General features: G+C 44.6%; 1 protein-coding gene across 1 annotated transcript in view; it reads right to left on the reverse strand.

The window, feature by feature from the left end:
* TBC1D2B (TBC1 domain family member 2B) overlaps nucleotides 1–25,755 on the reverse strand; it is an 83,395-nt gene that overhangs the window by 52,466 nt on the left and 5,174 nt on the right. Inside the window, exon 2 of the mRNA XM_026449629.2 lies at nucleotides 6,544–6,697. Coding sequence (XP_026305414.1) covers nucleotides 6,544–6,697 — 154 coding nt within the window. The remainder of the gene's footprint in view (nucleotides 1–6,543; nucleotides 6,698–25,755) is intronic.

Here is a 25,755-nt window from a genome sequence, read left to right on the forward strand (position 1 = left end):
TTCAAACCCCACTAATCCAGTCTAGTCTCCTTACCTACTTTCTCCATCAGGACACTAAAGTCCAGAGCCAGAGCCAGAACCCGGACACCTGCCCCTGCAGTATACAAATATCGCAAGGCAGGTAGAGATGAGTGTACCTACCAGAGGAGGGCACAGTACCTGGAGTGGGGGGCGGGGGGTGCTCAATGTTGGTGAGCGCGTGTGTCAATTTACAGGTATATGGAGTACGGGCGCAGCACAAACTCCTTTACTTCAAAGGCTGGTCTTACAACAATCATCACAGTTCTGAGCCAAATCAGGAAATAAACACAACAAACTGTACGGATTTCTACTACAGGCTGAGTCTGGCCTCTTCTTCCTGTGTGGGTTAGTAGCAAGGTGATGAACGGCCTCTCTGCGAGATTGGACTGTCAAATGCTTATGTGGCAAAGTGCCTATTACCAAGAAAACCCCAGGCCTTGCAGCAATCCACAGCCCATACTGGAAATACTTCCTGAGGAACTCAGAGGCCCCAGGGAGGGGTGGAGAAAAGGGACCAGAGACCAGGGAGGAACATGTTGGAGGACAATTTCTAAAAGTAATTATCTGACTTGAAAAAGAAGCTCTTTTCCAGCTTAATACATTTTTGCTGTAACTGTTATTTTTGTCTGGTTTTTGGTTTTTAAGAGACCATGTGAGATGTACTTAATGAAAGCAGAGCTGCTGGCTTCTCCTCAATACATGTCCTAACATTAGCATGCAGGGAACCACCTCAAGGAGGACATTAAGGGAAAACACAAACTAGGACATGGCAACATTTCCTCGAAGATTTTAAGAGGCTGGACTGGTGTTCATGAACATGTCTTTTGTCTTACAGCTTCAGTGGGGAAAGAAAGTCTGTGCCTGACGGTTTTTGGTGTTTAGACCTCTGTCCTTTTTAAACATTTTCAAATGCCTAAATGAAAACTCTGAGGGAGTTTCCGACTGCATTGTTCCCATTTCCTAGGTTCTGATTCTAGCACCGCCTCTAAATCCAGTGTGACCCCGGGCAGTCTCAGCCTCCCTGGAGCTGCTGGCTTCTCCTCCCTGGTCTCCAGCCTCCCTGGTCTCCAACAGCCCTTCCCACTTGCTGCATTCTAAAACATGATGCTCAAAGTCTCCTCCTAATGGGACTCCCTGCACAGGGGCGGCTCCTGCCTACATCTGGACTGCCTCAGTGAGTATTCCCTCTCCTCTCCTGCTGTCTCAGTTAGGCCTAGGTGCTCCGCCAGCAACTTCTGCAGAGCACAGAACTGTGTACAGTGGGAGAATTCTCATAAAACTCAACCCAGGCCTGTAGCTGCATCCAAGAAAGGAGAAAAGAACACTGGGAAAGGGTTGTCCCCATATGCATCTTAATGAAAAGCAGACTTTTCATTAAGGACACAGCAAACGAAAGTGTGGGTGTCAACATTGGGAGCTGGAGGAAGACAGGGTGGGCTCAACCTGAAAATTTTTTTTTATTTACCAATGTGAGTTTTAATACAGATTGTGAAGGACCAGTCAGGAGGAACAGAAATATCTTCCAAGCGAGAACACAGCGTGCATCTAAGCACCAAAAAAAGAGGCGGCAAACCACTGGGTCCTGACAGGCCACAGCATAGGCCAGTCCATATGTCTGGTTAATTATTCATCTGCCTGTCTCCTACCCCCATCAAGGACACAACTCTGTGGGAAGTGAACCTCTATGTGATTTGCTAACAGCTGCATATCCAACACCTAGCAGAGGGGTGTCTAAATAAATATTGGTTAAATGACCAAATTAATCCATGAAAGACAGGAACTTGCTAACATGGCATAGGAGAAAAGGCCTTCTGTGGGTTTAAACAATCGGGCAGAAGGCAGCAAAGGCTCCTGCAGTTCTTGAATGGATTTATACTCATCATCCTTCCTGACTTTCCTCTCTCCTGCCACCTTGCCTCTGACAGATTCCCTGAATTGGGGTGGGGGTTTCCCTCTTTTCCTTTCCCATTCCTCCCTGTTTTCCTGCAACCTGACTCAGCCACTGCCCCTGCCCTCATTCACAGCCACATCAACCCCTGTATTCACCTGCATTATGTCCCACCAAATCTAGGCTGAAGATGTCCCTGCTGACACCAAACTCCAAGCTTGTTCCAGATAGTCTCCTTTCCGACCCTATCCAGCAGGCTCCTCCCAGACAGAACTGCAATCTAACCCCACTCAGCATCTCCCTCACACCCTCCCTCCCACAGTCACATTCTTTCACAACCTGACTTTCACAGAACCTTCAAACCAGAAGGAACCTGGTTCAGAGAGCATCTTGCTTCACAGATGGGGAAATCATGATGTGCTCAAGGTCCCATAAGCTCTCTCCATGCTGTCTCTCAGATACAATGCTGATAACTACCGATACTTCACAATAACAGATGGCATTTTGCATTTTACAAGGATTACACAAAAGCACAGCTTCCTTGATCTCTGTATGGAATCATGACATTAAAGGTTGATGTGTAATTCCTGTGGCACTGCCAACGCGGGGCCTGCATTCCACCTAATAGCTTTCCTTCTGGCAGCCCTCTACACCCTGCACCCCGCACCGAGGGCGCTGCTCAGGCTGCCTGAGGACTGAAAGTTACAGCTACTCCTCCCACACCATCCCCTTGCACACAAGCTGTTAAGGGTGTAACAGTTCAACTACCCGACGCAGCTGCTTCAGGGGAGGAAATGTGTGGTCATCCTTCAAACTGTCTTCACAATACAATGTTCTGCAAGAAATACCATCCAGTACCCTAGAACTTAAAGTATAATAATAAAAATAAATAAATAAATAAGAAAGAAACACCATCCATATTCAAACAGGCACTTGGGCATTTGAGCCTGCTATGACCATGAATGCTTTAGTACTCATGAACTTTCAAGAAGTTTTTTTAAAAAAGCAGGATCTTGTTACCCCGGCTTATTTGCTCATTAGTTTATGTGGGGAATGAAGTAAACAGAATGTGCTAGACATACATCCTGTAATGAGGCTATTAGTCATTTATGGGCACCTCCTTTGGGTTCTAGTTACCTCATTCCCAACAGCTATAAAGGTTTGTGGACCCCTGATTGTATCTTTATGCAAATTATTCTTTTGTGTTGAAACTAGGTCTTTATCTATCCAAACACAGAAGACAATGTGGAATGGTATTTGAGGCATGGCATGCCTTCAGAGGACAGGCTACAAAATAGAAGGCAGACAGAACAGATATTGACTAATAATAAAGCTGCAAGTTCCAATCACACACAGGAAAGTCTCTTACTCAACACAGATTCTAGAAAAAAAATTAATGTAAGCAACTATGTGACAGTGCTGGCTCCTTAATGAATATTCAATCCAGCTTTTCCTTACTTATAAACATTGGTTTTGATCATGGCCATGTGCTCAGCTAAAATACTTGGCTTCCCAGACTCCTTCCAGCTAGGAATGGCCATGTGACAGTTCCAGCTAATGATGCATAAGCCACAGGTTTCTGGGAAAGCATTCTGCTTTTTGATGTAAGTGCCACCCCCAGGGGCAGCTAGCATGAGCAGGAAAGCTAATACACTCTAGCAATGGAAAACAGAGTCAGAGACAGCTTGGGCCCCTCAGCGGCACTAGTGAGTAGCTATGCCAGCCATAAACTGCTTATCATGTGAGACAAATTACTCCCTATGTGTAAGTCCTTATTAGGAAGGTTTCTTGTTAATTACAGCTGAACATAATGCTAACCCTTTCAAAATGATATTATCTCATACATATGTATACAATAGATAATATATGTGTATATACACATACATATGGCTCTTTACACTTAACAATGCAGTTTCCCATTTGATCCTTATAACAACTACAAAGGAGGGTGAACAAACTTCAATTCCCAGAGCCACAGTTTCCTACCCCTGTACTACAGGATAAATGACTTACTTAGAGTCTGACAACTAGTAAATATCCCCAAGACTCACAGGCCCACAGGGCTTCTTCCATGAGGTAGAGCTGCCTTCTAAGATACACAACTAGCTATCAGTGGAAAATGTTAATCCCCTATATTTTTCCCCATATTGACTTTAGGCGCTAGGAGGGTCCTGATGGGTGAAGCCCATTAGACTACAAACCAAAATGTTCCAAACAACTGGGTGACCACGAGACAATACTAGGAAAAAATTTATTTTTAATGCAAATCAGTTATAAAAACACTCTTCTTTAATTCTTGCTAGAGTAGGCTAAGCTGAGCAGATAACTACAAGCATGGCTTTAGAAATTTCACAGAGCACTGCCATATAACACAACACAATTTATCTTTGAACCGATTTGATCTCTGATGATGAAACAAAAGGGTCTAAAATACAAGCTTTTCTTCTCGACTTCCTGCTTTAGATTTTTTGACTTCCTGAACTATTACAGTCTCACATACTGCTCTGGGGCCCAAAGTTTCATTCCTTGTTCTCAGAAGCTATCTAAAAATTAATAGAAGTCTAAAGTTACAGTCATTTCTATCAATAAAATCTTCAAAGGCACTCCATTGCTCTCAGGATAAAGTCCAAAATCCCAAGGCCAGCAGTCTAGGCTCTCCCCCAGCTCTGGCTCTGGGTCCCGGGTGTGCCCCCAGGTTCAACTTGCACCCCACAACTGCTTCCAGCCGGTAGCCATCCTGACTGCAGCTCTGGGAAGGCACTGAAGTCCAGCCCTGTCATCTGCCTCCCCGCTTCTCTACCTAGCTAATTCCTAGCCATCCTCCAGGCCTTGGCTTAGATGCACTTCCTCAGAGAGGCCCTAACTGCCAGAAGCTATGCAGAGCCTACTTACAGCCCATGGTACCAGCATGCACCCTTCCCTCACATTTCACATTTCTCTCATTTTTTATCTGCACAACCACCCTGCTTGACTAGAAATTCTGTGAGGAGATGGACAAAGTTCATCTTGAGTGCCAACTCTGCTGAATGAATGAGTAAATGTCAGAGGGCATTTACTCAAATGCTAAATTCGATACCTGGAGTCCCCAAATCAAAGGAGGAAAAACAAATATGGGCTTCAGATGTTTTCTCTGGCTCTCTAATCACAGCATTTTGGCTTAGAAGGAGGAAGAACAGCTGTTATAAAGAGACTAGAGGGATAAGCATCACTTCTTTATCCTCCTTTTGGTTTAATATCCCTGAGTCTTTGCTAGAAAGAAGCACTTGGTGTCCTCGGAACAAAGGAACTGAGGCAAATCAAGCACCTCCTGTGCCAAAGGCAGTGGCTATGCTCATGAACACTGCCTGTTCCCACAGGATTTCCAAATGTTCCAAGTGACTCAGACACTCAGTTAGGAGCTCCTTTTGATGAAAAGCACTATAAGAGTGGCTTTCAAAACAACTCAGTTACCAGTGACTTGACCCTGAACTAAACATAAGGGGGCAAAAAGTTGAAAATAAAGGCATGGCCTCAGAACTTGGAATAGTCAGAGTGCTAAGTCCGTCGGGAAAGTGACTCAAAAACTCTCACAGAAAATATATCAACAGGTACAAAGCATATATAGTAATTTCTCACTGATAAGAGGATTAACCTACTGAAAAATACTGGGACAAGTAAAAACAAGACTGGCAAATTTGGAGATGAAAAATTTGTCTAAGAACGCATTTGTTTCTGGAGTAAATCAGCCACACATGTGCCAACACCATCCTTGGTGGGACAGGCAACTCGGATGCAGCCCTGTGTTCTGCTGAGCAAAGGGTCCCACGGGTTTTATTAAGTGCAGACAACATCTCTGTATGAAACTGTTAGAACCAGTCCTCACTGTTGTCTACTTCTTTTAATGTATGCTCCATGTGTCTTCCAAAAATACTAGTACGATGGCCTGGGCTTTTTAGACCTTACTTCTGAGCTTAGGAGGCTTTTGTATTTATTTGTTTGTTTTTCTGGATGTGTTCTTTGCCCTGTATGGAGAGCGGGGGCCAAAAATAGTACCATCTCCACAGTCTTTGCAGTGGGGGTAGTATGGGCAGCAAATAATTGTTGTCCTGTTCTTTCTAGAGGTTATCTCCATGCTGCAAATGGCCAGGGATTACCCTGAGTTATAGAAATGCCACGAATCCAGGACAGAATTAAATCAATGTTTGAAGGTTAAAGTCTTCCTAAGAAACACTAGAGAATTATAAGTGGAATGTTTTGCGAATACCTTCCTAGTGTATACAAACACCTGTTAACCTTGGCAAGTCTGCCCAAGCATGACTATTTAGGCACGAGTGCTCCATCATTAGGTGTGGTAGAAAGGCTGGCCCTGCAGTCAGAATTAGACTTACAGCACCACAACTTACTACATGCTGACCTTAGTCGTATCATCTCTTCCATATGCTTGGCACTGGCCTTGCCTGATTCCAAGGCCATCACTGGGCTTGCATAAGCTTCGTACATGGAGGCGCTGGGTAACTGTGGAATGCTCTCCACTCATAAGGTAGCATCACTATTATTTTCTTTCTAAAATCATTTTCATTCACTGCTAAGTTCATATGTGGTATCGAATGGCTCACACAAATAACTGACCCAGCTCCCCTTTATTTTTGCCTTACCGGTGTTATCTCTGGCTACAAGACCCTTAGGAAAATCCCCGGGAGTTGGAGAGGTCCTGCTGTCCCACTTGACCATGTCGAGACTGTTACAATATTCCCATCTCTTCTGCTGAAGCTCCTGTAACCAGTAAGTCATGAGTTGACGATTGGGAGCCTAGAAAGAGGGAAGGGAAAAACATGTTATGGCCACCAATAATATGAAGAGCTTAAAAAATATTATGTCTTATGCGTACAGACTGTTCAGCTTGCCATATGAGAGTTAAGATGAACAGATCAAGGAAACTTCAGATACAAGATTAGTAGCTTTTGCTCATGATGAGTTGGTCAAGCAAACAGCAATTGTGACATGAAGAATTGAACCCAGTTAATAAGAAGTCTTTTTAAATTCTAAAATTAAAGAATAATGCAGCATAACATTTTCCTCAAAACTGTTTAGGAAGGTGTGATAATACTGCTGCTCTTTTGCTCTGAGCAACTATAAATTCCATCTTCAGAAATAAAATCTTACATAGGTATGAATGACGGCCTTGCCAAATCACATCATACAACGATATTTAAACTCCATCAGCATCTGAGAGTATACAAAGAAAACTGCAGATTAAAAACTAGCTGGCACTCCTATCAGAATGGCTAATATTTCAAAAAGTTGACAATGCCAAGTGCTGACAAGGGTGAAGGGCAGCTAGAACTTTCACAAGCTGCTGGTAGAATGCAACTTGGTGTAGCTACTTTAGAAAACGGTTTGGCAATTCCTTATAAAGTTAAACATACACTTACCAAGTGACCTGGCAAGCCCATCCCTACATATCCACCCAAGAGGAATGAAAACATTCACACAAAGACCTGTATGTAAGTATGTACAGAGGTTTTATTCATAATTGCCAAAAAAATGAGAACTTCATCTGGTGAAAGGATTAAAAAAAAAACTGTGGTACACATCCATACAATAAAATACTATTTAGCAATAAAAAGGAGCACACTATTGATTCCTACAACATGGATAAATATTAAATGCATATTGCTAAGTGAAAGAAGCCTGACCCAAACGGCTATATACTATATGATGCCATTTATGTAACACCCTGAAAAGGCAAAATTGTCAGAACAGAAAACAAATCGGTGGTTGCCAGGGCTTGGCAGGAAGGGGAGCAGCTGACTACAAAGGGGCAGCACAAGAATTTGTGGGTGACAGAACTGTTCTGTATCATGGTTCTGGTGGTAAAGTCATGATTCTATGCATTTGTCCAAAATCATAGAATTATATACACAAAGAGTGAATATTATTTAAAAAAATCAACCAAGACGGGGGAGAGAACCCAGAACAATGAACCTAACTATAAACAAACTAGACTGCAGGTATGGGTTAAGGTCTCCAGGCTGCCCCCTGCAAAGGAGTCCCAAGAAGAAGGAAGGCTGCCATGACACAATTATGGGAACTTCATCAACACTGGCATCCAGTGACATGTGCAGACATCAGACACAGTGGTTCCCAAGATCAGAGGCAGTGAAGAAAATGGCTCTGCAGGCATGACAGCAAGAGACAGGCCTAAAACAAACTACTACTACTTATAAGCAAAGGATACAAAGGATAACCTCTGGGTGCTGTGGCTACAACTTGAGTCTTTTTAGTGATACTTGCATACCTGGCCTCAGATAAAGAAAAGCCTTCATTACATGATATTTGGGTATTTTACAGAAAGTTCTTCCAACTATCAGCCAAGTTGCCATTTCATCCATTCATTTAACCAACATTTGCCAAGCACCTATCAGATACCCAGACCTGGGGCTTGGCCTAGTGAGAAAGACAGGAAAAAACACCCAGTAATTTCCATGCTGCATTAAGTGCTATGACAGAAAGCAGAGCAGGTGAGGCAGGGCTGGCATGACTGGAGAGCACTGGGTAAGGACAAAGAGCCAAGGAGGGAGGTGCAGCAAAGGACAAGGTACTCAAAGTTCAGGACACCTGCCACATGCAGGTTTAAAAGCTTCAAAGTATTGGTTTAATGTCTATCTTCTCCAAGAAACAAACTCCAAGTTGTCTCCATTTCTCTAGCATCTAGCTCAGTGCCAGGCACACAGTAGGTCAGTATTTACTGACTACATATATGTAGGAATAGTGAATGAATGAATAATCAGAAAATGATACAGGAGAGCTTGGTCTTAAATGGGAAGCAGGCAGTGGCCAGAGGAAAATAGATTCCAGGAAGAGAGAGGAGTGTCTACAAAAGTGAAAAGGTCAGAGAGCAGGAGTGAGGTGAGGTCAGTGAGTGGCAAGGACCTGGCCCTGAAGGGACTTGTGTGCCTTCCTAAAGAGATGAAATGGGGAATTCCGCAGGGCACTGGGGAAGGACACATATCAGATTATTAGACAAAGGTACTGCTGGTGAAAATGGTGGTGAGGGAAAGGCAGGTGCACAGTTCGCATAAAGGAGGAGATTAGCTCAGGCCAGAGGCCATGAGCCCACTTGAGAGATCCATGAATTGCAGTCTGGAGTTTTGGCGGCAGGCTGGTTGCAGGGTAGACACAGGAGCTCAGCCTGGCCCTGGGGCAGAGCAAAGAGCACACAAGCATTTCCATAGGAGGGGAGAGGAGAGTCACCAGGAAAGTCAGGAACTGAGACACACAACCACAGCCAAATTCAGAGCCCAAAGCCCACCCAGTTCCTCCCCTTTATTTTTGCAGATGAGTGAATAGAGGCCCAGAAAGGGAAGTGACTTGTCTAGGTCATACAGGGAGTCAATACTGTGAGCCCAGTCTGCCAAACCCCCAAACCCTTAGAGGCAACTGTGTGTTTGGGTGGGGGGAATGTGTGTGTCTGGTCCTCCCACCAGCTCCCTGACTACCTGGCCCTTCCATCCCCATGCCACGGATGAGCTAAGCACCCTGGGAGCCTTCTGCTCCAGCCAGGGAGGCGTCCAGACACTTGCTCTACTTCCTCTTGTTCAGCCTGCACACACAGCTGTGTTTCTATTTATGCTCAGGAGCCACAGGCTGCTCAGAGAAGCTGGCACACACTCACTAGGACAGATCTGAACCAACCTCTCCAGCTGCCTCTGACAATGCAGGCACCATGAAAAATCTGCTTTTTACAAGAAATCCTTTTCCCTTTAAATCTCTGAGTATTAAATCTAACTGGGAAACAATTAGTAACCTCTGAGTCATCTCTCACTAAATTCCCGGGGTAAAACTTTGAGATCACATGCTTTCAACGACTGCTATTTTATCATACTGTAGAAATTTGGTCAATAAGGTGGGTAAAATCTGGTCAATAAGGCAGTTAATCTAGATACTGATTAACTGGGTTTGTTTCCTTTCAAAAAAAAAAATCTAGACAGGCAGGTGTGGTGGCTCACACCTGTAATCCCAGCACTTCGGGAGGCTGAGGCAGGCAGATAACCTGAGGTCAGGAGTTCGAGACCAGCCTAGCCAACATGGTGAAAACCCTGTCTCTACTAAAAATATTTTTTTAAATTAGCCAGGCGTGGTTGTGGGCACCTGTAATACTTGGGAAGCTGAGGCAGGAGAACTGCTTGAACCCGAGATGGAGGCTGCAGTGAGCTGACACAGTGCCACTGCACTCCAACCTGGGCGACAGTGAGACTCTGTCTCAAAAAAAAAAAATCTAGAGATCACTAGAAGACTTTTTACTTCAATCCCCAATTAGCTAGTCAAAGGCTGGGGGCCAGGTTGTCTGAAATGTCTCTGGGGCATGTGCTTTGACATAAAAGCCCCAAAGGGCCTTTTCTGAAGAGAGCCGAAACCCAAAGACAGAAACACACACAGGTTCTAAGATTGAGCACCACTACAAGTACAATACAGCAAAATCAGTAGAAATCCAAAAAGCCTCTGGGTTTTCCATCTGGTATCTTTCAGCGAAGGACTAAATGGAGATTCGGCTCAGGCCTATTTAAATGTATAATCACAAACCAGCCTCTTTATCGCCCCAGTCCCAATAAATTGGTTCAGATCTGCCCTGCCCAACACAATAGCCACTAGCCAGACGTGACTACTGAGCACATGAGAGGAGGCCAGCGCCACATGATAAAATCTTTTGGATGCACTGAATTAAATACAATTGTATTAAAATTAATTTTACCGGTTTAATGTGACTACTTGAAAATTTAAAAGTATGTATGTGGCTCACATCTTATCTTTACTCAACAGAGCTGGTCTACACGACAATGGCAAATATATTCCATTTTGAGAGCCAAAGTTGGTGGGAGATCTGGCTTGGCAAGAAACAGCACCTCAGGATTATAACATAAGCCAAGGGCATGGGGTCCCCATGGGGGCTTGGGGCAGCCAACACCATTGCTCTTCTACAGCACTTTATGACTCAAGATAACTTCTCTCTTTAAACAGGCACCTCCGTATCTCCAACCACTCCATGGTCCATTAATGTCCAAGGAGAGGCCAACATTCTTTAGGAACCCAGGCATATGCTGGGCTCACAGCTTTAGTGCCTTTATTCAGTGCTCCCAAAGTGGGGTGAGTAGGACCTTCGAGTGATCTGGCTGCACAGACAATGCCTTGCTGGGTCTATCACCAGGAGTTCCCTCCGCTGAGCCTCAGCTCAGCTGGTAACAATGAGCCAGTTAGCGCAGAAGCTTACCACCAGGACCACACAGCATTCACCAAAGACATGTCCGCCAGAGGAGTGAGGACCAGGAAGGATCACCATCTGCCCCCCACCCCTCAGAATGACCATTAAAAATGCTGTGGTCCCAAGTTCTGGAGAGTCAGACAGGCATTCCACTCATGCTAGAAGAAAGAGTGACAAAGCAGAGCTCCAGAGCTGATTCTAGGCAAGCACCCAGCAAGAAGCCAGGTGTTAGTGTGTGCTGTCTGATGCCTCACCCAGGCCAGCTCCTGAGTCTCCCCTAACACCAATCTCTCCAGATCCTTCCTACTCACCCTTCGAGGTCCAATGCAAAGGCCACCTCTTCAGAGCAGGTTTCCCTGACCTGGGTGTGCATTTTGTCTCCCCTAACACCAGTCTCCTCAGCTCCTTCCTACTCACCCTTCAAGGTCCAATGCAAAGGCCACCTCTTCAGAGCAGGTTTCCCTGATTGGGGGTACATTCTGTCTCCATTCTCTGAATGGGGAGCCTGGAGAATCTTGTAGCCCAGGTAACCCTCCCATGGAGATGAGGGCACTCCCTGCGTGTTCCTCACTAACCTAAGTTCCTTAAAGGCAGAGGCCAGACCTGCTGGTCTCAATATGATCCAAGATGCCTTGCGCAGTGTCCTGAATATAAACACTCAAATATCTGACTCATCCTCTCATGTTCAATTGTTGCTACTTCCTCTCAACACTGCTGAAATCCCAGGTCAAATATGGCACCAATCCCAATATGAGACAAAGCCGAACATCTTGGAAAGCCATTGTAGTTGTCTCCTACATGGCTGCATGAACGTCCTGGGTTTCTTCCACTCAGGAAGAGGGGCAGACAAGGATTGGGTAGTCACAATTCTACATGGCAGCCATCTGCTGCCTTTGGGTGCCAAGACATGAGGCACCAGCTAGGAGAATAAAAGCAAGCCATCTGCGTTCTGCTTGAGGTGGGAATGCAGTCCTTGACAGCTGGCTGAGAAGTACCATGTGATGCCCCAGCTGCTCCCACAACCTGCTGTCCCCAGGTCTCTTGTAGCGCAAAACCCAGAAGCCCACTCATGTGTGAGACAGGCCCTGGCCACCTGTTTCTTCTCTCGGGCCCCAGAGACTCCCCTCAGCCTCCCACCGGCTCTCAATTTGATGCTTAGACAAGTCCCACAATAAAGTTGTTTGATTACAAGTTAACTGATTTCAATACACAAATATTAAGGGTCCACTCCCAGTGGGAAGTGCATGATTGTGAGGAGAGGGGCTGGGGTAGCAATCCAGCAGCATCTACAGGGAGTCGGGCCTCATTATCTCCACTAAACAACAAGTTTATCTAAGCTTTTATTCCCTTTGGTAAACAACGCCCACCTATCAAAATTTACCACATTTTAGAAACTATAATAATATTCACATTCTTCGACCCACAATTCCATTCCTAGAAATGTAGCTAAAGTAGTTCAAAAGAGGAAAAAGGGACAACACCATGTACATAAAGTGTTCATTTGCTTGACAAATGTTTATTAAGAGCCTAACTTGGGCCAAGTCCAGTAGTTAGCACTAAGAATACAGAACTGGATGAGATCTGGTTAATTCCTACCTCTGAGATATTCAGCGCAAGCAAACATTTTCCTTTATGCCAACAATAAACAGTGGGAAACAAGTTCATAATTATAATCAACATAAAATGCCTAGGTATCCAATTAAGAAATCTAGAGGCCAGGCACAGTGGCTCATGCCAGTAATCCTAGCCCTTTGGGAGGCCCAGGTGGGTGAATCGCCTGGGCTCAGCAGTTTGAGACCAGCCTGAGCAACATGGTGAAACCACATCTCTCAAAAAAAAAAATTAGCCAGGCACAGTGGCATGTACTTGTGAGAACCAGCTACTCAAGAGGCTAAGGTTAGAGGATCCCTTTAGCCCAGGATACAGAGTTTGCAGTGAGCCAAGATCTGTACCCAGCCTGGGCGACAGAGCAAGACCAATCTCTTGGTTAACCAGGCACCGTAGCACACTCCTGTAATCCCAGCATTTTGGGAGGCTGAGGCAGGCAGATCACCTTAAGTCTGGAGTTCGGGACCAGCCTGGCCAACATGGTGAAACCTCATCTCTATTAAAAATACCAAAATTAGCCAGGTGTGGTGGCGCACTCCTGTAATTGCAGCTACTCGGGAGGCCAAGGCAGAAGAATCGTTTAAACCCAGGAAGCAGAGGTTGCAGTGAGTCGAGATCGTGCCACTGCACTCCAGCCTGGGCAACAAGAGTGAAATTCTGTCTCAAAAATGAAAACAGAAGACCCTGTCTCTTTAAAATATAATAATAGGCCAGGCACAGTGGCTCATGCCTGTAATCCCAGCACTTTGGGAGGCAGAGGTAGGCAGACTGCTTGAGCCCAGGAGTTCGAGATCAGCCTGGGCAATATGGTAAAACCTCATCTCTATTAAAAATATAAATTTACCAGGTGTGGTGGCACACTCCTATAATCCCAGCTACTCGGGAGGCTGAGGCAGGAGAATCATTTAAACCTGGGAGGCAGAGATTGCAGGGAGCTAAGATCGTGGCACTGCACTCTAACCTGGGCAACAAGAGCGAAACTCCATCTCAAAAACAAGACCCTGTCTCTTAAAAATATAATAATAGGCCAGGCACAGTGGCTGACGCCTGTAATCCCAGCACTTTGGGAGGCAGAGGCAGGCAGATCACTTGAACCCAGGAGTTCGAGACCAGCCTGGCCAACATGGTGAAATCCCCTCTCTACAAAAAGTACAAAAATTAGCCAGGTGTGGTGGTGCATGCCTGCAGTCCCAGCTACTCAGAAGGCTGAGGTAGGAGAATTTCTTGAGCCCAGGAGGTTGAAGCTGCAGTGAGCCATAACTGTACCACTGTACTACAGGCCGGGCGACAGTGTGAGACCCTGTCTCCAAATATATATATATAATTTATATATACAATATATATAATGGCATTAGGACAACTGGCCAAATATCTGGAAAAAAATAAGTGATGCCCTGGGTAAGAAACCTATCATCAGAGAAAATAATTTCAAATTTAATTCAAGATTTAACAAACTAATGTATTTAATAAAAACCATTAAATGAATGAATTTAATAAATAAGTAAATTTAATAAAAATCATTAGATCAGTAGAAGAAAAGGCCTGTATAATTAAAATTAAGTTTCTATCTCTTTCTACCTCTTACAACAATTGTATAGATTTCCACCAATTATAAAGGTATGGAAGGGAAGATAGGACTTAAATCAAGCAATGTGGCATAGCAGAAATTCACATGGGAAGGTTTAGCTAAAACTGAAGTATAAACAGCAGCCACAAGACTCTACACAGAAAATGAATGCCATGTGCACCATGATGCAGTAGACGAGGAAAACAAAACACTCTTTCAAGACCGAGCCCAAAACTGAAAGCTAGAAGGACAGACACTTCAAACCGTAAGCCCGGGAGCTGCTTCTCCCATGGGCAACCCTGGAAGCCAGCTCCAGGCAGCAGGGAGTCACTGATTATAAGAGGGCTGATGATTCTCCCCAGTAGCACAAGAAACTGCTGTCCTAACATTTCTATTTTCTTGGAAGGTAAAGGGCTTTCTAAACCCACAAAGAAAGCAAAGCAAAGAAAATATGTGTCTAAAACACTACAAATAAATTAATAGACAAAGACGAACTGAAAAAAGACCAAACAACTTAAAAGTCACTAAGCGTGGTGTAGAGTTTCACACCACCGTAACTTTGCAGGGCTCTTCACTCTTCCTGGACTGTGGGAAGTCCTGTTTGTCTGGTGAGTTCCTATTAATCTTTAGTTTAAAAAAAAAAATATTTTAGACTTCTATTTCAAATAATAACAATCTACATCTGCTGAGGACAATTTGGAAAATACAGGAAAACAAAGAAGAAAATAAAATGAACATAGCTGCATCACCAGAAATAACCACCATCAATACTTTGGTATTTCCAAACATTTTTCTACCCATAAATGTATAGAAAATTCTCTACCCATATATTTTCTACCAATTTTCTAGCCAATTGGTAGAAAATCAATTTTCTTTATAAAACTGTATTAAAATTATATAGACTCTTCCGTAATATTTGCATATTATATTAGACACCATCCATAAAACAATTACTGTGTGCCAGACACTATGTTTTCACTTTATACACACTGTCATTTAACCCTCGTAACTATCTCTCCCCAAATAGTATCATCTGCTTGCCCATGGACCCTGGAGCCTAACTGCCAAGGTTCAAATCCCAGCTCTGCTACTGGCTAGCTATGTTAGGTAAGTTACATAAACTGTCTAGGCCTCAGATTCCTTGCTGGTAAAATTGAAATAATAATAATAGGAACCTACTTCACGGTATTGAAGATTAACGAGTTAACGTGTTAAGCTCAAAAGGGTGTTTGGCACCAAGTACTCATTAGGTATCAATTATCTATATTATCATGTTTACCCATGATAACTTAACATGTGTTAAGCTCAGAAGAGTATTTGACACAAAGTACCATTGTGTATCAACTATCTGTATTATCATGTTTACCCAAAATCTCACAGTCACTTGGCACAGTCAAAATTTAAACCTAGTCTGCATTACTTGCTATCAAGGGGAAGGATGAGAGAGCATGTCCAAGACAAAATCAATCCTCTCAGCATTTCAGCAGGAATCACAAGTTCCTCTACGGTTTTTCTCAAATATTGAAATGCTGATGGCCTCAATCAATAGCAAAGTTCAAATAAAAACCTCTGCGTTGGCTTCAGGGACAAATAAAACTATATCAGATGCTGGTCCCCACATCAGTAGAGAAGTTCCTAGGCATAGTGTCACTGGGAGAGGGCATGACCATCAGTCTACAATGGCCAACATGCTTCCACTCTTAATCACAATTCTGCTCTAACAGCATTTCTCAAAACTAGACTGCTGTGAGCAATAACAAGACCACACACAAGCAAATATGGAGAGGACAGAAACTTCTCTATCCTGATATAATAGAATCGCCAGGTCTCCTATTCCTAAGGACTCCCTTGTCAGTCTTTCAGATTCATGCATCCTGACGCCGGGACCCCTGGGTCTCCAGATTCGTCTACCCCTGGGCCTCCGCAACAGCTTCCTAACTGGACTTGCTGTCTCAGTCTCCCCTCTCCAAACTCTCTTCTGACACCTAGCCAATGAAGTCATATATGTTACATGCTTAAAACTCTCTCATGGCTTCCAAGTGTCAAGAAATCTGGCACGCACTGCCCCACACATAGAACTATAACCTTTCTCCCACACAAAAGGCCCACAAAAGCCTTCACAATCTCTGCTCCTACTGCACTAACACCTCCCTAACAAATTCCTGCTCACTCAAGATCCAGCTCAAACATCTCATCTACAAGGCCAGCCAACATCCCTTATACAACCAAACGATCATAACTCCAACATGCTCTATATGATGCACACCACCTCAATCACCCACTTAGGGTTATGAACTCTGGGTTCCTTCCCAATGGATCAGGTCCCACCATGTTTATAAGCCAAAAGAACAACATAACCAACAATCACGAAGGAGCCAAGGAAGGGAAATATATATACAGAATGGGTCAAGTCTGCATACCTCATAGAAAACAATTTAAATTACATGGATAGTTTTGAGTATCCATTTCTCAAAAGAATGCAATGACTGCTCATAATGAAGGAATTTTTGTTTCTTAAATCCAAGGAAGGATATCTGGATCTCTAAGAAATGTCTAAAGTAATTTCTTCCATAAGCAATAAAAAGCACAAGAATATTGTAAGCAGACTGATAATACAAAACAAAATTCAAATAGAAAACAGACTATAACCCCGAATCTGATAAATAATTTCAGGTTCCAAATTTTTTCCTGAGTGTTTCAAAATCATGAACCTGGAAACAATCTCAAGGGATCTGGACCAGCACCAATGGGGAAAAAAAAATGTATTTTTTCCCCCGGGAAGGTTTTGAAATCTTCTGTTTCAGCCCAGCAACAGAGACTGAGAAGGCAAATACTAGATCTCCTGGCTCCTTGGAAAACGGAATGCAAGGTCACAAACCTCCATTCCTCTAGTGAACATAATAAAACCTCCTTTTGTATCTTTTAAAATTGCTATCTTAAAATTAGCATCCATATGTCTTACAAAATAATCATATCTTATTAAAATAGTTCTAATCTAACTCCTTTCAAAGGCTGAGCACACACCTAGAACCCATAATCAATTTCCCTGAATAGTCTGTGTTGAGGTAGGCAGTCATTCCCTGGGAAGATGCCACATGCCTCAACCATTCTGGCAGGTGTTGGTCTGAGGAGTTCTGCCATCTCTAACACTCAAGCACCCCTTTTAAAAAACAAATACCTTGAGAGAAAAGCCATTTCTTAAACCCATATTCAGCAAGTACCTTTTTAAGCAAATACCATTTAACAGAGATTAGCAACTAAGGGTAATGGACTAGAAGAAGAGGGCCTACAACTAGAACAAAGAAGAGCAAATGTGAGTTCACAGAAAAGTGGGCAATGAAAACAACTGGGCTTGTGAGGGATTTGGCCACATCAAAGCCTCTCACAGCCCAGGCCACCGGGCTGGGCTGAGCCACAGATTTCATCAAGACAAGGGCAAGGACAAGGCCACTCTCCGGACATGCTCGTCCCTACAGGAAATGTAGAAGCCTGTCAAAATGCTTTCTGTTTCAGAGAGAAAGGGAACATGAGGCCTCCAAGTGACCACAGGGCTACATTCCTATGGTTCTCTCTCAGCTCTGCCATTGCACAATGTGAGAGAGCCAGGGATGAGCTCACGATAAATAACAACTCCTGCAGCCACAGCCTGTGGCCTATTGGATAGTCTTGCTCCACCTCCGCCCACAGTGGCTTCCACACACGATGCAATACCACATTATTCTGCTTGATGTTTTTCAACTAAAACTAGGGCAAAAGAATGACTGACTTAACAAGCAGTTTTAGGAAATGGAGATAGGATAGGTTCCCAGGCTCCACCCACCAGACATTTGGGAGGCAGGAGAGCCCAGTACCAGGAACCTGCCTAGTCTTTCAGTGAATTTACAGGCATGTTTGGGAACCACGGTGATTTCTAACAGTGTTTTAAGGTGGAGCTGGTGTCTTAGGAGTATCAGATGGTCATCCTACATCATTGTTACCCACTTCTCTCTGGTGAAAAGCTAGGGGATCTGAAAGTAATTACCAGTTCTTTGGTGGTGGTAATCATTGCAATTCACCCTCCCAGAAATACCCAAAGATGCCAAGTGAACACTGTTCCCTCCAGGAGCCTCCCTCTGAATGCTCAGGGAGGAACCCTAGCATGCAGGGTCTGCCAGCCACTACGATCAGCACAGAAGACAGAAACCTTAGGGCTAATGGAGAATTGGGCCAAAAGTCATTCCTCTGGAGCATAGAAACTCAGAATGCAAAGAAGATATGCAGTTATAAACCACAGAGACTCAACCTGAGGATGGAGGGCTCACACTTCACTGGTCTCCACCCACGCAGTTTAGTTATTTCTAGTTCACTTAGAAAGCCACCATCATACAGGGTCAGTCTTTTCTTCACAGCCAAAGAGGACATTCATCATCAAGAGGACAGCAGCGTTTCACAGGGAAGCCACAGAGATCTGCAGCAGAAGGGCTGGGATGCCAGAGAGAAATGCAGATTTCTGAGGCCCACTCTGGCCTGCCAACCAAAGGGGAGGAACCCCAGAATCTGCATTTTAACAGAAAGGAGGAGGAGTCTTTTCCATACAAAACTTGAGAACTGCAGTTCTGAGGGAGCTATTTGCCTTTAAAAGACAAACAAAAAAAGTCTTATCAGCATGTTACCTCTAGGACAATATACACAAGAGAGTTGTGTAAACAGTATAAAAAGTGGTTCACTTCTAAGGCCAGAGGGTATGCCTTACAGAGCAGAATGAAAAGATATAGCCATCTGCCAACTGCCTGTTTTCCTTTGACAAACCAAAGAGAAAACTAAAGCCGCCTCCAAAGAGAAGCCCTCTGAAAAGGGATGCACCAGGCCTCAGTCTCTGCCAGGAAAACATCACTGATGCCTCCTATCAAGTCAACCCCCACTGGAAGTTTATAACCTGTGCTGTTAATTTCCAACCTCCATGTGACTAAACTTCCTAAATCTGTGCCCCAACACAAAATGGTTAAAGGTACAATTTGAGTCTCCGTATACAACTACTAAAAAAAGAATAAGCCCAATTTTCTACTAATGGATTAAGATAGACATATAAAGCAAGTATCATCAAACTGCTGGGTTTAAATGGTAAAATACTGTTCATGTGTTTGGAGAAGGTTTCAGTGGTAGGGTAACTAGCTGTGGGACTCAAGTTTCCTCTCTGTATCATGCACGGGAAGGGGGCTGATCTCTGAGGGTCTCTCCAGTTCTAACTTTGGGATAATGACCCTTGAGCAAAAACAATGGATGCCTTCCTGCAGCTCACAGAGCCACCTATTGACAATGCCCTAACCACACCCAAAATAGACACAAAAGCTCCCTGAGGCCAGAGGCAAAGCTTGACTCCTGCTCAACAAAGTCTGTTTGGTGAATGGCCAGTTGGCTGCATCCATTTAGAAAGTTGGCCACCTTCTCTGCAAGCACAGCAGAAAGTTGGCCACCTTGTCTGCAAGCACAGCCTCTCCTGAACACCAGAGAGCTGGAGAGGAAAATGAATACTGGGCTTGCTGCCTAGAAATAATTCCTGTAATCCAAGATCAACATCTCTGATAACATTGGCCTGCCCACCTCCAGGCCACGGCCAAGCCTGCCATCTGACAGTCAGCGACACAAGTCCCAGCCCAGAGGCAGTCTGCTCAAGGAAAGTCTGCTGGTACAGTAGCACTGGCCTAGGAAAGGGGCAGAAAGAAGAAGCACACAGGATCTCAGCTACCAAATCCCCACTTCTCACACTGGATTCCAGTTCTCCCAGGCAGTCTCTGCAAAGGCTAAGAAAATGGCCAAGCATGCAAACTCATTAGAAGATGGTGATTCCCAGCTTACTGGGAAACATGCTGCTGATCAAAGAGGAATTAAGTCTTTGAGCAGCTACACAATCATACCAACATTTACTAACTCCCTTTCTCACCTTCTTCAGGGAGTTTTTCTTGATAATCAGTTATACAGAACTCTCCAATTCTGCAATGTTCACCAAAATTATTACACAAATCACAGATTTCTGGCCCTGGGCCATATCCAGATTAGTATTTTACATATGGATGCCCCCTCCCCTTCATTTCCTGTGGAGAAGTGCCAGACCTCTCAGAATCCAAAAACTTGCAGACATGTGATATTAATCTCCCAGTGCTGAATACTACAGACAAACATGGTCCTCTTCAATGTGTTTTTCAAAACTCTTACAATTCTTTGATTACATCAGATGCTAAGCTATTTTTAGAGTTAACACTACAGTTTCTTAAATCAACGGAAAATTTTCACTGCTGTATTTGCAGCAAGAAGCATAGTGCTTAGAATATGACAGATGCTCAAAAATATTTGCTGAGTAAATGGACACTGCAAAAGTCCGTTTGACTATGGAATGAAAGCACACTACACACACACACACACACACACACACACACACACACACACAGGACATGAGGGCTTAAAGCATGCATTTAGCCAACAAGCATCTAACAGGTGTTGGCATCCTCTAAGCATGAAAGGCACAGTAGTGAAATGCACTGACAAAATCTCCCAGGAGGTGATGCATCAGTAGGACACAACAGCAGACACTCAAAGTCTAGATCAGGGAGCAAAACCATCCTGAATCTCTAGCCGAATGAGGGCCTCCTGTGCTGGCTGGTAAGCTACTGCCTGCTGGACAATCCCCAAAGCCGCAGTCTCCCCAGGGATCCTGTCAGCGTCTTGCCACTCACAAGCCCTCACATATCTGAGTGCTTAAGATGTTTTCAGTAAACTGAGCACTCCAGGCAGAGTATTTAACAGAATACTAGTCAGAAGCCACTAACTAGTCACCACTATCCAGTTTACCATTTCCACATTGTATTCACTCTGTGAAAGCAAACAATACCCAGCTGAGGGCTGGCCTGATAGGATATGGGTACACCTGATCGAATGTCATTAAGACCCCACTACATAAATACCAGAACGGAAAATTGCTAATGAAAATGCCTCTCCCTCTCCCAATCTGACAGTCACTTCTACAACGGCGGGGTCTTTTTCTTTCTTTAGAGGAAGGGGGTGTTACTGTTTGTATTTTGTTCTGACTGGAGGTGGGAAGTCTGCACCTCAGTGGATCCAAGGTAAAGGCAACTGAGCGAGGAGACTGGTTCGCCCCCCTCAGACGTGAGGTGGGAGCTGGTACACCTCTACCCCAAACACATCTGAACCCTCCTTCCATTTCTCAAGAAATCGTCATTTCCACGGATTAAGGAAACTGGTAATGTGCATATGAGCAAAGCAAGTGCAGCAGGACAGAAGTCAATGCCAGGGGACATTAGGAATGCTTCAGGAAAGGAAGTCCACCAGGGTGGGCCGGCCCTAGCCACACACACGCCTGCCAAAGCAAGCTTCACCCATCACAACACCCACCGCTCAGAAACAATTAAGAAGCAACTGCTCAAGATAGGTTCAGCTTTGCATTTATCTACTTTTAAATCTGTTTGCCAGTACATTAAATACATCAACCCTTCATACCCAAACACGATAATCCTCTTAGTTACATAAAAATACTAGGCGGCCGGGCGCAGTGGCTCAAGCCTGTAATCCCAGCACTTTGGGAGGCCGAGACGGGCGGATCACAAGGTCAGGAGATCGAGACCATCCCGGCTAACCCGGTGAAACCTCGTCTCTACTAAAAAATACAAAAAACTAGCCGGGCGAGGTGGCGGGCGCCTATAGTCCTAGCTACTCAGGAGGCTGAGGCAGGAGAATGGCGTAAACCCGGAAGGCAGAGCTTGCAGTGAGCTGAGATCCGGCCACTGCACTCTAGCCTGGGCGACAGAGCGAGACTCTGTCTCAAAAAAAAAAAAAAAAAAAAAAATACTAGGCATGACCAAACCATCAGTGCCACAGTCCGAATGTCTGTGTCCCCACAAAATTCATGTGTTGAGACCCAGTCCCCAAGATGATAGTATTAAGAAGGAAGCCTTGTGGGAAGTCATTTAAGTCATGAGGGCAGAGCCCTCTGGAATGAGATCAGGGTCCTTATGAAAGAGGCCAGAGTGGTAAAAGGAATTTGAGGAGAAAAATACATCTAGAAAGATACATTCATACATACATATATACAAACACACATAGATGGAGTCCCCAGCGGGAACTTGCCTGTCCCCTTCTGCTATGAGGACACCACTAGAAGGCACTACCTCTAAAGCAGAGTGAGCCCTCACCAGACACCATATCTGCTGGTGCTTCCCAGCCTCCAGAACTATCAGAAATAAATTTCTATTGTTTATAAGCTACCCTGTCTATGGCATTTTTTCACAGCAGCACAAATGGCCTAAAACAATCTTTCTGGGAGCAGAAGAAAAAAAAAACCTATTTGTCAAACCCTGCTTAAAACTCTTCACTGACTCTAGCTCTTAAGACGAACACAAAATCGTGCCCTGGCCCAAGGCCTGCCTCTTCCAAAGGCTATGTCACCTCCACTCCTAGCTGCCACCAAGCACTCCTTGAGTCCCACATGCAACCAGCACCCCCACCTAAGGGCATCAGCTTATGCCATGTCCTCTCCACTCCCCACCCCACCTCCAGTCAACACCAACCCATCCTTTGTGTCTCAGTTCAAATGTTGCTTCTTCAGGAAAGTTTTTCCTAGCCCTGCCCCACCCATAAACCAGATCAAGATCCTGAACTATACATGCATTGCATATATTTCCTTTCAAACTTCCTAGCACTGGTTGGTGTTTGTTATATTTTATTAACGTCTGTCCCCCCCGCCACCTACTGAAAGCTCCAGGAGGCCAGGGACTGTTTGTCTTGTCCAGTCGTATCCCCAGTGCCTAAGCACACACAATGAGTGAATGAGTGGGAAGCTTCTGAGGCCTTCCTAGAACACAAGTCAGTCAACTACAGCCTGGGGTCATTTCCAGCCTCTGCCTATTTCTGTACAATCTACAAGGCAAGAACAGTTTTAACATTTTTATTTTGCTATTTTATTTTTTTGAAACAGGGTCTCCCTCTGTCACCCAGGCTGGGGTACAGTGGAGCAAACACAACCCACTGCAATCTCTACCTCCTGGGATCAAGCAGTCCTCCTGCCTCAGCCTCCCAAGTAGCTGGGACTAAAGACATGTGCCATCATGCCTGGCTATTTGTTTTTTGTTTTGAGACAGAGTTTCGCTCTTGTTGCCCAGGCTGCAGAGCAATGGCGCCACCTCAGCTCACTGCAACCTCCGTCTCCTGGGTTCAAGCAATTCTCCTGCCTCAGCCTCCCAAGCAGCTGGTATTACAGGCAACCGCCACCATACCCAGCTAATTTTATATTTTTAGTAGAGACAGGGTTTCACCATGCTGGTCAGGCTGGTCTTAAACTCCTGACCGCAAGTGATCTACCCGCCTCGGCCTCCCAAAAGTGCGGGGATTACAGGCGTGAGCCACCGCGTTCAGCCATACCTGGCTAGTTTTTTAATTTCTGTAGAGATAGGGTCTCACTTTGTTGCCCAGGCTGGTCTTGAACTATTGGGCTCAAGTGATACTCCCATCTCGGCCTCCCAAAGTGCTAGGATTACAGGAGCGAGCCACTGTGCCCAGCTAACATTTTTAAATGGTTGAAAAAAAATCAAAAGATTATTTGCGAAACGTGAAAATTATATGAAATCCAAATTTCAGAGTCCATAACTAAAAGTTAAAACACAGCTATACTTCTATGGTTGTTTCTGTACTACAACAGCATAGTGACAGATATGGCAGAATGTGCAAAACCTAAAATAGTATGTGGCCCTTTACATAAAAGGTTTGCCTCTGCTATAACAGTGTCCTCAGAGTCCTGGCCATGGGCATGAAACACATGAGACCTGAAAATACGGAACTGACTGTAAGCTCTCTCCTCTGGGGAAGGGTGAGTCATAACCCCCTTTTGGATTCCTGATGTCTGTTAGATTCAGTGGGCATTCACTGAACGGTTGCCACCTCCACGACATGAGTTCTGGCTGATCACTTTTTTTTTTTTTTTTGAGACGGAGTCTCGCTCTGTCGCCCAGGCTGGAGTGCAGTGGCCGGATCTCAGCTCACTGCAAGCTCCGCCTCCCGGGTTTACGCCATTCTCCTGCCTCAGCCTCCCGAGTAGCTGGGATTACAGGCGCCCGCCACCTTGCCCGGCTCATTTTTTGTGTTTTTTAGTAGAGACGGGGTTTCACTGTGTTAGCCGGGATGGTCTCGATCTCCTGACCTCGTGATCCGCCCGTCTCGGCCTCCCAAAGTGCTGGGATTACAGGCTTGAGCCACCGCGCCCAGCCTGGCTGATCACTTTTAAAGGGTCAGGGCTCACACGAAAGCCAGTGCTTACTGGGTGATTATGTTCTTTTCATTCATTCAACAGATGTCTACCTGGGCACCTTACCTTAGTCAGTTCAGGCTGTTATAACAAAAACACCACAGATTAAGTGGCTTAAACAACAGAAATTTACTCCTCAGTTCTGAAGGCTGGAATGTCCAAAATCAAGGTGCTGGTCAATTCAGTTCCTGGCGGGGGCCCTCTTCCGCCAGGCAAAGGAATGCCTTTTTGCTGTATCCTTATAGGTGGAGAGGGAGATCATCTCTCCAGGGTCTCTTTTTATAAAGGCACTAATCCCATTCATGAAGGCTCCACCCTCACGACTTAATTACCTTCCAAAGGCCCCACCTCTAAATATTAGCACATTGGGAGTTGGCACTTCAACATATGAATTTTTCAGGAACACAAACACTAGTCTATAGCATGTCTCCTTTGTGCCAGATACTGTTGCGGGAGTTGAGGATACACACAGTCCTTAGGGAGCTTACCCTCTGGTCAGCAGGAAATAGGATGGAGACTCCCCTGCAATGAGGACTGTGTGAGAGGCAGTGGGAGATGGAATGCCACTGTGATATCACAAGCACAATACTGGACTTGCCTTGAAGGAACTTACTAATTCGAAAGCCATGAAAAGTTAAATCCTCATAACTTAAAGAGTTAAATAATGCTTCAAGACTGAGCAGATGCCCTAGGGCAGAACAGCTTAGAAGAACCATACAGCAAAGAAGGCTGGTTCACCACATCTATTTTGTACTGAACACACTATGATTAGCCAAGCCAACAAATGTTTGTCATTAAGAGAAATTTCAACACCAGGGAATGTACGTTCCCACAAAAGTGGGTTAAGAATAGGGGTACACAAAAACAAGGAAATAAAGGCTTACTTCTTTAAAAGGTCAAAAAAAAAAAAAAAAAAGAATGGGGTACACAGCTATTCAGTTACGTGTGGCTCAGAAACCAATACACATGTCCATTTAGCACCAAGCACCTACAAAGGGAGGAATTCATTTGCTGATGGTCTGATGACGCTCTCTTGCTCCAAAGACTGCAGAGATCTGGAAGATCAAGGCTGTTTAAGCTTCACCCTTGGTGGGTCACATGCTCTCCTTCCCCTAAGTGCCTCAGATTCCAGTAAAGCTCCATGA

Source organism: Piliocolobus tephrosceles, chromosome 6, assembly GCF_002776525.5.
Source record: "Piliocolobus tephrosceles isolate RC106 chromosome 6, ASM277652v3, whole genome shotgun sequence".
NCBI classification, from domain to species: domain Eukaryota; kingdom Metazoa; phylum Chordata; class Mammalia; order Primates; family Cercopithecidae; genus Piliocolobus; species Piliocolobus tephrosceles.